Source organism: Salmo salar, chromosome 06 (assembly GCF_965601325.2).
Source record: "Salmo salar chromosome 06, fSalSal1, whole genome shotgun sequence".
NCBI classification, from domain to species: domain Eukaryota; kingdom Metazoa; phylum Chordata; class Actinopteri; order Salmoniformes; family Salmonidae; genus Salmo; species Salmo salar.
The window spans coordinates 36,621,685-36,636,212 of record NC_138296.1 but is presented as its reverse complement, the minus strand read 5'-3'; the positions used below and the strand labels follow the sequence as shown (position 1 = coordinate 36,636,212).

Below are 14,528 nucleotides of genomic sequence, written 5' to 3'. Positions count from 1 at the left end.
CTGAAAGTCTGCATTTAAGTAGTGAAGCATTAGCCTCGATTTCTGAGGGTTCCTGCCTTCCATAACCAAGGAAAGGCTATTAGTCAGTCTGTAAGGGGATGTAGGCTACATACAGTATTTTCTCAGTACTCTTTCCCAGACCCATTATCTTGATGTGCTGTCAGGCTGTCCATTCACTCTCTTGTCAGTCCATGGTTGGCCCCCATTGAAGTAAAGGGAGTCATTTAACTCTAGAAGAGAGGGAGGGAGTTAGCGTGCAGTATGGGGATGGTTAATTGGCTTGTTGGTTAAAAGGCATCACCCTTTCCATTCACAGGAAGCCGGATATTGATTTCCTGTGTGACCAATGCGCTTCCTGTTTCAGAGACAAAAATGTGGTGCATGTGCTCCTGAGATAGCAAATACACACTGTAGAATTCACATTTTATATAAAGCCAGCTGGCAACAACATACTTCAGTTGTTCTGACAATGGAACTGAAGTTCCTTTGCACCACAAGCATCCATGATGGGCTGCAAGTAAAAGCAGAAGCTATTGTCACTATTAAATTCAACTGTCCCCTCATGTTATTCAATCTAACTTAATGCATGTAATATGTACCTTTTTTTTTTTAAATCTTGGCCCCACCTCTTTTCACAGACCGTGAAGACCAGTCCATTCTTTGCACGTGAGTCTTGAGAACAAAACCCTATGAACAGCAAATCTTGGTCTCTCAACATGACCTTGAAATATCAGTGTTGGTGTGATATTGCTGACAACTGATTAAGGAAGTCACATTTTTGCTTCTGTCCTCCTCCTCTCTCCTCCTTTTCTCTTCCACAGAGGAGAGTCTGGTGCTGGGAAGACAGAGAACACCAAGAAGGTCATTCAGTATCTGGCCCACGTTGCCTCTTCCCACAAGACCAAGAAAGACCAGGTCAGTCATCTACTCTGCTATTCTCTCTCATAATTCCCTCTGATCTTCTCCCTCTACTCTCCTTCCTATTCCTTTTTTTTCTTTCTCTTCACCATGCTTCCACTCTCTGACGTGGCCCTGGTTTCCTGTGGTCCTTTATCAGCTCGGATCCAGACTTTTCCGAGTCCTCAATGCTCAACCACTTGTACTGTGATTGTATGTGTGTTTGAGTGGTGCCAGTGGTACTTAACATTACATCATTGTCAAGCCATCACCATATTGTTCCAGGTCTTGGATAGGTGCTGCTTCTACATCAGTCACACTGCTCTATGGTGCCATAGAGGACCTCTAAATAAGGGTTGGCCAGTCTTGGTTCTTTAAGACTGACCGTAGCACTGCAGGATGTAGATTAAACTCCCTTGTTAGCTAGTTCATAGTGTGATATCTAAACCACAGTGGACTGAATATATTATTCCTTTTGTTGACATTTCTCCTCCAGCGGCTGAGCTGAATCAAAGTGACCTCCGGTCAACTCTAAAGCCATGAGAGAAATGTAACCCTACAGTGCTGTAGTTGGCCAGCCCTGTGATAGATGTAGCTGTGACTACAGGGTTCAAGAGGCCCAGTCCTTTCTGAAAGCAGACCAGTATCTGTATCTATCATTCCTTTGAGGTTGTGTGTTTCTCTTTTCCCATCAACAGACCAGCTCGATCCTGTCACATGTGAGTTACCCTCTCCCTTCACCCACGCCCCCCACCCCCTTCCTTCCTCTCCCATCACATCTCTGGATCTCCTCCTCCACACCCTTCCTCCTTCTCCCTGGCTCTTGTGGTGTCTCTCCCTCCTCCCCCGTGCTGCTGGAGCGTGCTCTGTGGTGGGCTAGTGGGTCACTTGGAAGTGTAGGCCACATGTCCAGAGGAAGGAATGTTCTTTATTAAAGGGGAAATTGCCATTTGAATTCAGCCAGACAAAACTGAGAGCACATCCCTTTTTGTATTGTTGATTTGATCTTCTTTAAATACTACGTTTTTAGACGTTAAATGAGTAAACAGCTCTGCAGTTTGACAAGTCTGGCTGAATTTTGCATAACGCTGTTGATCCTTTGTTTTCCCCCTGGTGGTTCCAGAAGTGTGCTTGATGTGTTTACCTGTGTGTGAGACGACATCATGTCTGCTTGCTGTGTGTGTGTGTTCCAGTGTGTCTGTTCAGAGATCTGGTCAACGTTCTCTCACAATTCCCCCTCCATTTCTCACTCTTTGTCCACACCATTTTAAAGATCTCTGGACAAACTCACTGAGTTGCTGTGTGCATTGTGATGCCAGTGGACTAATTGTATAAGTGTGTGTTCGTTCACTGGGGATGCTTCATACCAGTGATCATATCCATTATTCCCTGCTCCTTATTACCATTTAAAGCCTGATAGTGGTGTAATGTTAGGGATTGGTTTTAAACTAACATTGTCCTTGAAGATTCAGGAAAAAGGTTCAGCGAGCTCCTCGGATTGATAACATTGACAAAGCCACTATAGCAGCTACATTTTACATTTGAGTCATTTTAGCAGACACTCTTATCCAGGAAGAGTTACAGGAGCAATTAGGGTTAGTTCCTTGCGCAAGGGCACACTGACAGATGTTACACCTAGTCGGCTCGGGGATTCGAACCAGCAACCTTTCGGTTACTGGCCAACCTCTTAACTGCTAGGCTATGTAAGAATATTAGTGTGAGTCTATATTTTTATTGGGTGGATTGAAGTGATTTCCACCCAATATGCGCCAAGCTCCTCACATGTTGACACAGCCTCAGCTGTAGCAGACTCTTGAAGGTTATCAGTAGGCTTTCCTGTCCATGTATAGATCCCTTTTCAAATTGGAATTCACTGTAGTATTACTAGTGGCATTTTAGATGGAGTCATGTGCATGGATTTACCTGTACAACAGTCTGAAGTAGAGCTCAGTGTGAACTATGTGCAGATTTCTGGCTGTAGGGGGTTGTGTATACTTAATGTCAGTGTAGTGAACCTTGACAGTCAGTTCTCTGCATGGGGTCTGGGGGTTACTCTGGGTGAAGGGTTACTGATGAGGGCCACAGGGTCGTCCATTGGGTGTCAAGGTGTGGGCACTAACACTGCGCTGTGTGGGGTATTGTGTACTTGTGTATGTTTCCGTGTGTCGTGATATTCAATGGTCTGCATGCAGTTTGTTTTATTTTCTCCATAAGTAAGGTAATGCAGTTTTATTTTCTCCATAAGTAAGGTAATGCAGTTTTATTTTCTCCATAAGTAAGGTAATGCAGTTGTGTGAATTATCTTATGACTTATGGTTAAATGAATGACTTGGGCGTGAAAAGGGAACATCCAAACACAAATCAAATGTTCAAACAACTGAAATCCTCACAATGAAGTGAAACTAGAGTAAATTAAAAGCAGATGACTGTAGTTCTCACAATGCATGACTATGAATCATCCATTGGAATCACCAAAGGTATTCAGTTTGATCCCACTGCTGAGAAATGACAAATGGCATGTCCTGTTAGTGTCACTATATAGAATTTGCACTAATCTAGATGTGTCCTCATAAGGAGGTGGTGGCTTAAAGAATCTAATGGGATAAAGTCATTGGTTGATGGAGAGGTTCTGTTTGTCCTCTAGGGTGAGCTGGAGAAGCAGCTGCTGCAAGCTAACCCCATCCTGGAGGCCTTTGGAAACGGCAAGACTGTCAAGAACGACAACTCCTCCCGATTCGTAAGACCTTTTTAAAATCTCTTAGTGATGCTTGTGGTTTGACTTCAATGTATTTTTTTTTTTCTTCTGTTGGACAAGTGTTTCCTGCTTCCTTAGTAATTCACTATGTTCTCTCTCTCTCTCCCAGGGAAAATTCATCAGGATTAACTTCGACGTCAACGGATACATCGTGGGGGCCAACATTGAAACCTGTATCCTTCATACTATGTTAACCACAATGAAATTCACTCCCTCATTTGAAATATACAGTAGTTTGGGGTCCTGAGTGGTGCAGCGGTCTAAGGCACTGCATCTCAGTCCTAGAGGCGTCACTACAGACACCCTAGTTCAAATCCAGGCGGTTTCATAACCGGCCGTGATTGGAAGTCCCATAGGGCGGCGCACAATTGGCCCAACGTCATCCAGGCCAGGGTTTGGCCGGTGTAGGCCGTCGTTGTAAATAAGAATTTGTTAATTAAAATTCTCTCGGCTATAGATTGAAGTGTAGTTTAACTCCAGACACTTCTCTGTTAGTCTTTACAGTAAACTAGACAAGTAATTCACACACACTTGCCCCGGCCAGCAGAAGCTCACAATCCAGTCTGAATGAGTGGCTCCTTGACGGTCTGACCACCAGACCTGCTGGAGAAGTCCCGTGCCATCCGCCAGGCCAAAGACGAGAGGACCTTCCATGTCTTCTATTACATGCTCACTGGTGCTGGAGACAAACTGCGCTGTAAGCCTCATTCGTTATCACCTTTATCAAGTACAGCTAACTGTGCGTATCAGATGTAATAACTCTGTGCTCCCCTCAGCCGAGCTGTGTCTGGAGGGCTACAACAACTACCGCTTCCTGGTCAATGGAAACGTGACCATCCCTGGCCAGCAGGATAAGGACCTGTTCACTGAGACCCTGGAGGCCTTCAGGATCATGGGCATTCCAGAGGACGAGCAGATTGGTGAGTGGCAGGACGGGACACACTACCCTCTCACTGGTTTATTTTGGCGGGGCGTGACTCTAACCTCTGGTCTCCTCATGCAGGTCTGCTGAAGGTGGTGTCTTCTGTGCTCCAGCTGGGCAACATGAGCTTTAAGAAGGAGCGCCATTCAGACCAGGCCTCCATGCCTGACGACACGGGTACAGCAAACCTTTCTGCTGGTTTGATCCTAAAAGGAGATCCTAGTATCTGTCAATTACACTCTACTGACCAGCAGATTATACACTTTTCAGTCCACCAGAATTATTTTTGGTTTCAAAGTCTAGTTCCATGCACTGCTGTAGGCATCAAACTGTTATTCCCTGGGGGGATCCCTCCCTCTCAACCCTATCATCTCTGTCCCCTGTCCCTCCCTGTCACAGCTGCTCAGAAGGTGTGCCACTTGATGGGCATGAGCGTGACAGACTTCACCCGTGCCATCCTGTCCCCTCGTATCAAGGTGGGCAGGGACTACGTGCAGAAGGCCCAGACTCAGGAACAGGCTGAGTTTGCGGTGGAGGCCCTGGCCAAGGCCACCTACGAGAGGATGTTCCGCTGGCTGGTGATGAGGATCAACAAGGCCCTGGACAAGACCAAGAGACAGGGAGCCTCCTTCATCGGCATCCTGGACATCGCTGGCTTTGAGATCTTTGAGGTAAACTGGAGTGGGGGAAAGACCAAAGCGATTACATTGTCTTGAGTAAGACCCAGAGAGTATATTGGTTTCCTCTTCTCTCGCCATCTCCACTTATCTAGAAAGACAGAATTGTGGTGGATGCCTACAGGGAATCTGTCTTCACCTGTCTAGTTCTTTCACATCACTGCAGATTAGGAAAAGGGGACAAATAGACACTTGAGCCTCATAGTTTTTGTTCATGATGGTGAATGCACTTTCTGACCATTTCTTTCTCCTCTAGCTGAACTCATTTGAGCAGCTGTGCATCAACTACACCAACGAGAAGCTGCAGCAGCTGTTCAACCACACCATGTTCATCCTGGAGCAGGAGGAGTACCAGAGGGAGGGCATCGAATGGAGCTTCATCGACTTCGGCCTGGACCTGCAGCCCTGCATCGACCTCATTGAGAAGCCTGTGAGTCTGACCCTTTGTATCTCTCTACCTTTAATCATGTACTGTATACTCCCTTTCTCACTCCACCCTTCCCTGTATGTAACTCCCTGTTAACCTCTGACTTCCTACAGTCTCATCCCTTTCTCCCAATCCTCTCCCATATCTCTCTCCACCTGCCGCCTCCCTTTATCGCTTCCCCCTCCCTCCATCTCTTTCAGTTCAGTCCCATGCTATGCTGTACCTCCAGGCTCCCTGGTCTCTCTGTAAGCCTTGTTCTCTGCTCTCCCTCAGGCTAGCCCCCCTGGTATCCTTGCCCTTTTGGATGAGGAGTGCTGGTTCCCCAAAGCCACTGACAAGAGCTTTGTGGAGAAGGTCCTGCAGGAGCAGGGCACCCACTCCAAGTTCCACAAGCCCAAGAAACTGAAAGATGAGGCTGACTTCTGCATCATTCACTATGCCGGGAAGGTAAACGGACCAGTAATGAAGATGAAGTTTAGACTCTGCTTAAACGGTGTGCCCTTGGACATCATGTCCCAGGCAAACCTTGTGTAATACTATTGTCTATATGGCGTGCCGTCTCCTCAGGTGGACTACAAGGCTGACGAGTGGCTGATGAAGAACATGGACCCTCTGAACGACAACGTGGCCACGCTGCTCAACCAGTCCACTGACAAGTTTGTGTCTGAACTGTGGAAGGACGGTAAGTGCAGCCAATGATATGGATTTGGCAACCAGTAAGAAGAACAGACTTAAGTGGATTAACCTTCATGCTGGGAATTGCTGCTATGTTTTCAGTGAAGGGTCTCTTCCTGTCTCATATCCACTTTTCGCTCTCGTCTTGTAACCAATGTCTGGTGTCTGGACCTCTGTTCTTACCTGTTCACTCTGTTTTGGTTTCTATCCATCTGCTCCTCTGTGGCCCGTTTTCGTCTGTTATTCTCCATCTTACTGGGTCTCAGAGCCTATTTTTATCAGCCTTTTCTCCACTCAGATTCAGCTGACTTTATTTTTTTCATAATTTCAGTCTCCTTTATTTACTCCAATTCTGCTCATCCTTCTGTTCACACGAATATGAACCTTTCCCTCATCTCAGCATCAACTGCCTATGTTTTTATCCTGTGCTCATACCCTGTTTTCTCTGTGGCTCAATGTTGATTTATCAGATCTATTTTTACAAGGGGTTGTTTTGACCGCCCCGCCAGCTCTGTGTGCAGTGAGATCTACCACTTGTTGCTCTTTCATTGGACTCTCCCTCTCTCCCTCTGTGTAATAGTGTGGTTTGGGACCCCTGGTGTTACTCATGGGTACTGCAGCAATGGGTATATACTGCATGGGTTTGGTTCCGTCGTCACCAATAAAAACATGCCCACAAATGCACAGTTTGTCACAAACGTTGATTTCCACATAGTATATCGGTTCGCACCACACATTTGACATATTAAGATGGTCGCATAGTGTAAGTAGTTACACACACACACACACACACACACACTCACTGCATCGAGTTGCGTCTCATTTTAGTGTGATTTTCCCCCCACGCTTCACTGGCATTTTGTGACCCCTCTCATTCCCCAAATCCCCCTTCCTACTGTATTTGTCCTCTCTGCATTGACCCAGTGTTGTGGTGTCACTGGTTTTGAACCCGTCAGTCATCTCTCTCGCTGTCCCCCATGGAGAGATGGGATCCCCCATCGCCATTATACTCTGCTTCATGTGTTTTATGTTGTGGTTTGTTTTCACTGTGTGCAGTTTGCCTGGTTAGATATCCTCATGTGAAAGCCTCTTATCTCACGTCACCCTTGCTCCTCTCCTCTTTCTTCTCTCCGTCTCCCCCCTCTCAGTGGATCGTATTGTGGGCCTGGATAAGGTTGCAGGGATGTCTGAGATGCCCGGTGCCTTTAAGACCCGTAAGGGCATGTTCCGCACGGTGGGCCAGCTTTACAAGGAGCAGCTGTCCAAGCTCATGGCCACTCTGAGGAACACCAACCCCAACTTCGTCCGCTGCATCATCCCCAACCACGAGAAGAAGGTACCAGTAGATCAACTCCGCCAGTGAAAACATCCTAACAATAGTTTCTCTCAAGATGCCGTCGAACACAGTACGCAACAGAGGCACCCACAGCGTATGCTAGTGGTGTTATCTTGGCAGCTTTGTTTTATTTACACATCTAAACATGTTCCCTTTCTTCCCTCCCCTACAGGCTGGTAAGCTCGACCCCCACCTGGTTCTGGACCAGCTGAGGTGTAATGGTGTTCTGGAGGGGATCCGTATCTGCAGACAGGGCTTCCCCAACCGTATCGTCTTCCAGGAGTTCAGACAGAGGTACTGTACTCACTCCCATTGGCTGTATACAAATGTCTATGTTCACCAGTTCCCCAACTTAACCTCTTATTGTTGCATCATGCTGTGTATGTTGTTTTTAGTGAGTTGAGTCCAACTGATGATCCCATGTGTAATATATATATGTGTGTGTGTGTGTGTATATCTATATCTGTATATATCTATATCTATATATATCTTCTCTCTCTATAAGGTATGAGATCCTCACTCCCAACTCCATCCCCAAGGGCTTCATGGATGGCAAACAGGCCTGTGTGCTCATGGTAAGAGAAAAGCATTATTATCTTGTTCTAGAACCTTGTCACTCATTGAGAATGAAGAGATGAATATTGTCAGTTTAGCTGATTGTATACCTCACCCTCCTTCTGGCAGATCAAAAGCCTGGAGCTGGATCCCAACCTGTTCAGGATTGGTCAGAGTAAGGTGTTCTTCAGGGCTGGAGTGCTGGCTCACCTGGAGGAGGAGAGGGACATGAAGATCACTGACGTCATCATCAGCTTCCAGGCCTGGTGCAGAGGCTACGTGGCCCGCAAGTAAGGAGACCCCCTGACTATCATATGGCTGCAGTGGAAACGTTCTGATTCATGTCTTATAACTGTATTTAGAAGATACCAAAGTGTTTCTCGCTCTCTCTCCGCTTGCTCTGCAGGGCCTTTGCCAGGAGACAGCAGCAGCTGACCGCCATGAAGGTGATCCAGAGGAACTGTTCAGCCTACCTCAAACTCAGAAACTGGCAGTGGTGGAGACTCTTCACCAAGGTACACATTATACTTATGCTAATGTTGTTCCTATACAATGCTATTCGACTCAGCCAAACCCCCGGGGAATACTGGCGTGCAACTGCCTTTCTCCTCTGAACTGTCCCTGTCCCCCAGGTCAAGCCCCTGCTGCAGGTGAGCAGGCAGGAGGAGGAGATGCAGGCCAAAGACGATGAGCTGAGCAAGGTGAAGGAGAGGCAGGAGTATGCTGAGATACAGCTGCAGGAGATGGAGGTCAAACAGCACCAGGTAAGATTGAGGCCCTCTATCACTGAAACAGCCCTGAAGTGACATGTTCATCATTTTATAATGAAACAATAATTGCTCAAGCTAACTTGAAAATGCATTCATGAACCCATAACACCATATTGTGTCTGTCTCCCCCAGTTGAGTGCCGAGAAGCAGGCCCTGCAGGAGCAGCTGCAGGCTGAGACGGAGCTGTGTGCCGAGGCTGAGGAGATGAGAGCCCGTCTGGCCGCTAAGAAGCAGGAGCTGGAGGAGATCCTTCATGACCTGGAGGCCAGAGTGGAGGAGGAGGAGGAGAGAGCCACACATCTGCAGACAGAGAAGAAGAAGATGCAGCAGAACATCACGGTGAGGACGCACACACACACCAACACACACTTTGTGTGCAGCATGGCAGGTACACACTGTACTAACTCTTTCCCCTCGTGTGTGTATAGGACCTGGAGCAGCAGTTGGATGAGGAGGAGGCTGCCAGGCAGAGGCTGCAGCTGGAGAAGGTGACCACAGACTCCAAGCTGAAGAAGATCGAGGAGGACGTCATGGTTCTTGAAGACCAGAACAACAAGCTCATGAAGGTCCGTATACAACCAATGGGCAGACGGGTGTATGGATGGATATAATTGTGATGTGAACTCCTGGTTGTGTGGTGGGTGTCCCACAGGAGAAAAAGCTAATGGAGGAGCGCATCTCTGAGTTCACCTCTAACCTGACTGAGGAGGAGGAGAAGTCCAAGAGCCTTCAGAAACTCAAGAACAAACACGAGGCCATGATCACTGACCTAGAGGGTAGGTGGAGCACACACACCATGTTGACCAAGTTGCTCTTATTTCCTCCTTAACACTCTCCTTCTCTATTAGACCGCCTGCGCAGGGAGGAGAAGGGCCGTCAGGAGCTGGAGAAGAACAGGCGTAAGCTGGAGGGAGACTCTACTGATCTCCTTGACCAGATAGCGGAGCTGCAGGCCCAGATCGCTGAGCTCCGCGCCCAGCTGGCTAAGAAGGAGGAGGAGCTACAGGCAGCCCTGGCCAGGTGGGATCTCTACAAGATCTCTGCAATCACATGCATACATAGTGGCTTTAGTGTGATGACTCTGTACATTGGATTTTCATGGCATAATGAATGTTATAACACCCTCCATTTTCCCTCTCCTCCCCTCAGGATTGAGGAGGAGGCAGCCCAGAAGAACTTGGCCCAAAAGAAGATCCGGGAGATGGAAGCCCAGCTGTCTGAGCTGCAGGAGGACCTGGAGCTAGAGAGGGCCGCGCGCACCAAGGCTGAGAAGAACCGCAGGGACCTGGGAGAGGAGCTGGAGGCCCTCAAGACTGAGCTGGAGGACACACTGGACTCCACCGCTGCCCAGCAAGAGCTCAGGTACTGACACCCGGTTTCAATGAAACTGCTTTATTGTGAAATAAGATGACACATAGTGGATGCTATTTAGATTCCTTCATGTTGACCTTCCAGAAACATTATTTCATGAGTTGATGACAATTCTCATAGACTCTGTTATTTTCCTTGTTTCCCAGTATTTAGCTTAGCGCACAATCTGACAATTTCCAATTCCCTCTTTCCTTCGTTTCTTTACTTCTGTCTGTCAGGACAAAGCGTGAGACTGAGGTGAACCAGCTGAAGAAGGTTCTAGAGGATGAAGCCAAGGTCCACGAGCAGCAGGTGGTGGAGATGCGACTGAAACATAGCCAGGCCTTCGACCAGCTCAACGAGCAACTGGAGCAGGCCAAGAGAGTGAGTGAGAGATGGATAGATATATTACACACCCGTCCTCAAGAATTCCTGTGTATTACAGTATCTGTACATGTGCTGACCACTGGTGTTCTGTCCCCCCTCCCCTAACAGAACAAGGTGTCGGTGGACAAGACTAAGCAGGCCCTGGAGAGTGAGCGTAACGAGCTGGCCATTGAGCTGCAGACCCTGATGCAGGGGAAGGGAGACTCTGAGCACCGCAGGAAGAAGGCTGAGAGCCAGGTCCAAGAGCTACAGGTCAAACATGGAGAGAGCGAGCGCCAGAGGATTGAGCTGGCAGAGAAAGTGGCCAAGATGCAGGTACAGTACCATTAATCTCCTTTCCGTTACGAGTTGGAGAATGTGGCCTGTACACTAGCTGTAAGGCCCATGTTGATGAATATTTTGGTTCTTGTGTTCCTCCCCAGGCTGAGTTGGATACTGTCAATGGCTTGCTCAGTGAGGTGGAGGGTAAGTCCATCAAAGCGTCCAAGGACTGCTCTGCTGTGGAGTCTCAGATGCAGGATGTGCAGGTACAGTACTCCATAGACTACAACAGATCCAAGTATTCAATATTGTACTAGTTTTGTCATGGTTATCTGTAAAAGCTGCTATAACTGTGCCGGTCTTTCTCTTCTACCTACAGGAGCTGCTCCAGGAGGAGACTCGTCAGAAGCTGTCCATGGGTACTCGTCTGCGTCAGCTGGAGGATGAACAGAACACTCTGAGAGAACAGCTGGAGGAGGAGGAGGAGGGCAAGAGGAACGTGGAGAAGCAGCTGCTCACCGTGCAGGCTCAGGTACACACACTTACAGCAACATACACCTTAAAATTGGATTGATGTAAATGTGCTCTTAGAATGTTTTTGTTCAACACATCATTAGAACCATGAACTGCACCACAGAATGTTTGAGTGACTGGCGGTGTCCCCCTATAGCTGGCAGAGATTAAGAAGAAGTCTGAGCAGGAGGCGGGCTGTCTGGAGAACGCGGAGGAGGGGAAGAAGAGGCTGCAGAGGGACCTGGAGGGGCTCAGCCAGCGGATGGAGGAGAAGTGCAGTGCCTTTGAGAAACTGGACAAGACCAAGACTCGTCTGCAGCAGGAGCTGGACGACATGGTGGTGGACCAAGACCACCTCAGACAGATCGTAACCAACCTGGAGAAGAAGCAGAAGAAGTTCGACCAGGTTAGTAGTAACACTAGCTAGGTTTCCATCCAATTGGTGACAGATTTTCATGCAAATATTCAAAAATCTGCATAAAAACAATATATGCATTTTACCAGCAGAGATGTTTCCATCAAATTGAGTTGTTGTGAATAAAAGGCTGCACGTGATGACGTAGTGCACATAAAAATAACTTTTGTGGGTAAATTCCCATGTACCGAGGGGGAAAAAATAAAGTTACGTTAAATGGGTTTCCATGGGATTTTCAACTAATGGTTTTGTCCTAATTTTTTGGGGGGCGTTCTATAACGAATGTGCCCGCTCTGGCCTTGATACATGCGCTTTAGCCAACAGCTTGCAGATACAGTGCTGGTAAGCTACCTACAAAAGGTTATTATGGACAGAATTAAGATTTTTATTTGTTAAATGGCAGCCAAGCATCGACCATGTCACCAGAATAAGAGTAAGACCCTCAATATTTATTGGAAAGTAGCAACAAGCTCATTACTGTGCTCTTTAACCACCCTAGTAAACTGTATGCTTTCCTTGGTCGTAGTGGGAGGACCACATGTCATCGCGTTACTCCAAGTTCACTTCGATATGATGGTTACTATATCAATATTTGTGTATAAAGGCGTTTCACCATTTCTCGCGTAATTCATTTTAGACACAAAAGGGTCACATCTTGTCTAGTATATTTTGAGTTGACAGATTTCCATCAGGCCTGTTTATTTTATTTTTTTACTAGACATGTACTTTACTTGCATCAAGGTTCTAGTAAACCTGGTTACTGTCCACAATTAATTCACTCAAACTGGGGGGGTAAATTACTTGGAAGGGTTGATTCTGAAGATCCATAACTATTAGGGATAAATGTCTTGAAGTATAGTATGACATTCCTCCATTTTACTTCTAGATGTTGGCTGAGGAGAAGACCATCTCATGCCGCTATGCTGAGGAGAGGGACAAGGCTGAGGCTGAGGCCAGGGAAAAGGAGACCCGGGCCCTGGCTCTGACCCGCCAGCTGGAATCCCTCATTGACATGAAGGACGAGACGGACCGTGCCAACAAGCTGCTCCGCGCTGAGATGGAGGACCTGGTCTCCTCCAAGGACGACGTCGGCAAGAGTGTAAGACAGCCTAGTGTCACTTTTTTGGGGGGGGGGTTGAATTGTTCTAGGTAGAAATCAATTCAAATCCTCTGTTTAAATACTGATCCCAAAGTCCTATTTCTCATCACAATCTCTACTATTCTCCTTCAGGTACACGAGCTGGAGAAGTCCAAGCGTGGCATGGAGCAGCAGCTGGAGGAGATGAGAACTCAGCTGGAGGAGCTGGAGGACGAGCTGCAGGCCACGGAGGACGCCAAGCTGCGTCTGGAGGTCAACATGCAGGCCATGAAGGCCCAATATGAGAGAGACCTGGCAGGACGAGATGAGATGGGCGAGGAGAAGAAGAGACAGCTGGTCAAACAGGTACACTAGTAGCTACAGGTTTGACTTTGTAGATAGTGGTTCCTTACTGTGTTATTAGTCCAGTGATTGAAAGCTTGAATCTCTCTGGTCCTCAGGTGCGGGAGATGGAGTTGGAGTTGGAGGATGAGAGGAAGCAGCGCTCTGTTGCCGTGGCAGCCCGTAAGAAGCTGGAGCTGGACCTGAAGGAGCTGGAGGCAGCCATCGACATGGCCAACAAGAACCGTGATGAGGCCCTCAAACAGCTTAAGAAGCTCCAGGTAACAACCAATTACATTATCACCAGCTTCTGACTAGTATGTTTTTATACCATGACCACGTTCTATTCCAATCAAGATGCATGCAGATGGTGGATAGTTTGCTAGAAATATGCTTTGAACCTCTCCCTCTCCACCAGGCCCAGATGAAGGAGCTGCTAAGGGAGCTGGAGGACACTCGTATGTCCAGAGACGAGATCATGGCCCAGGCCAAGGAGAACGAGAAGAAGCTCAAGAGCATGGAGGCCGACATGATCCAGATGACAGAGGTCAGTCTGCGCTGCTGCTGCCCCTCACCTGACCATCTCACACTAGTCTCTCGTTTTATTCTCACCTGACACCTCGCCCTCCCAAACAATACAAAACTTCTGTAACTCTTTATAAATCCTACTGTGAGAAACTTTATTTGCACATAACTCAAACTTTTGCACAAATCCTCCACTGAAATCATGATTGTCAAATCAAAGTTTATTTGTCACGTGCGCTGAATACAACAGGTGTAGACCTTACAGTGAAATGCTTACTTACAGGCTCTAACCAATAGTGCAAAAAAAGGTATTAGGTGAACAATGGGTAGGTAAAGAAATAAAACAGTAAAAAGACATGCTATGAAAGTAGCGAGGCTACATACAGACACCGGTTAGTCAGGCTGATGTGGAAAGGTAGGTATGAGAGCTTATCTCAAGTTAGGATTTGGCCCACGCACATGCTTTGGTTCTCACCCCCCCCCCCCCCCCCCTCCAGGAGCTGGCTTCTGCAGAGCGTGTAAAGAGACAGGCCCAGCAAGAGAGAGACGAGCTGCAGGATGAGATCAACAACCAGGCTGCCAAGAAGTAGGAACCATTTTCATATTCTCTCATAACCTACTGTTTTATCTCTGCTTCTAATGA

General features: G+C 47.5%; 1 protein-coding gene across 2 annotated transcripts in view; it reads left to right on the top strand.

Moving 5' to 3' along the window:
* The window catches only part of LOC100380669 (myosin, heavy chain 9, non-muscle), a 32,478-nt gene that overhangs the window by 14,834 nt on the left and 3,116 nt on the right, over positions 1-14,528 (top strand). The window contains exons 4-36 of one of the 2 annotated variants that reach the window (XM_014203577.3): positions 639-666; positions 822-915; positions 1,596-1,616; positions 3,542-3,634; positions 3,762-3,825; positions 4,251-4,349; positions 4,429-4,572; positions 4,656-4,751; positions 4,974-5,245; positions 5,508-5,681; positions 5,952-6,125; positions 6,246-6,360; positions 7,502-7,689; positions 7,862-7,983; positions 8,195-8,264; positions 8,374-8,534; positions 8,651-8,759; positions 8,877-9,008; positions 9,147-9,353; positions 9,443-9,580; positions 9,667-9,790; positions 9,863-10,034; positions 10,164-10,376; positions 10,604-10,748; positions 10,860-11,066; positions 11,174-11,278; positions 11,392-11,544; positions 11,683-11,931; positions 12,827-13,039; positions 13,172-13,384; positions 13,480-13,641; positions 13,779-13,907; positions 14,383-14,471. In XM_014203577.3, coding sequence (XP_014059052.2) covers positions 639-666; positions 822-915; positions 1,596-1,616; positions 3,542-3,634; positions 3,762-3,825; positions 4,251-4,349; positions 4,429-4,572; positions 4,656-4,751; positions 4,974-5,245; positions 5,508-5,681; positions 5,952-6,125; positions 6,246-6,360; positions 7,502-7,689; positions 7,862-7,983; positions 8,195-8,264; positions 8,374-8,534; positions 8,651-8,759; positions 8,877-9,008; positions 9,147-9,353; positions 9,443-9,580; positions 9,667-9,790; positions 9,863-10,034; positions 10,164-10,376; positions 10,604-10,748; positions 10,860-11,066; positions 11,174-11,278; positions 11,392-11,544; positions 11,683-11,931; positions 12,827-13,039; positions 13,172-13,384; positions 13,480-13,641; positions 13,779-13,907; positions 14,383-14,471 — 4,675 coding nt within the window. The remainder of the gene's footprint in view (positions 1-638; positions 667-821; positions 916-1,595; positions 1,617-3,541; positions 3,635-3,761; positions 3,826-4,250; positions 4,350-4,428; positions 4,573-4,655; positions 4,752-4,973; positions 5,246-5,507; positions 5,682-5,951; positions 6,126-6,245; positions 6,361-7,501; positions 7,690-7,861; positions 7,984-8,194; positions 8,265-8,373; positions 8,535-8,650; positions 8,760-8,876; positions 9,009-9,146; positions 9,354-9,442; positions 9,581-9,666; positions 9,791-9,862; positions 10,035-10,163; positions 10,377-10,603; positions 10,749-10,859; positions 11,067-11,173; positions 11,279-11,391; positions 11,545-11,682; positions 11,932-12,826; positions 13,040-13,171; positions 13,385-13,479; positions 13,642-13,778; positions 13,908-14,382; positions 14,472-14,528) is intronic. The other variant, XM_014203578.3, reaches the window with a different exon arrangement.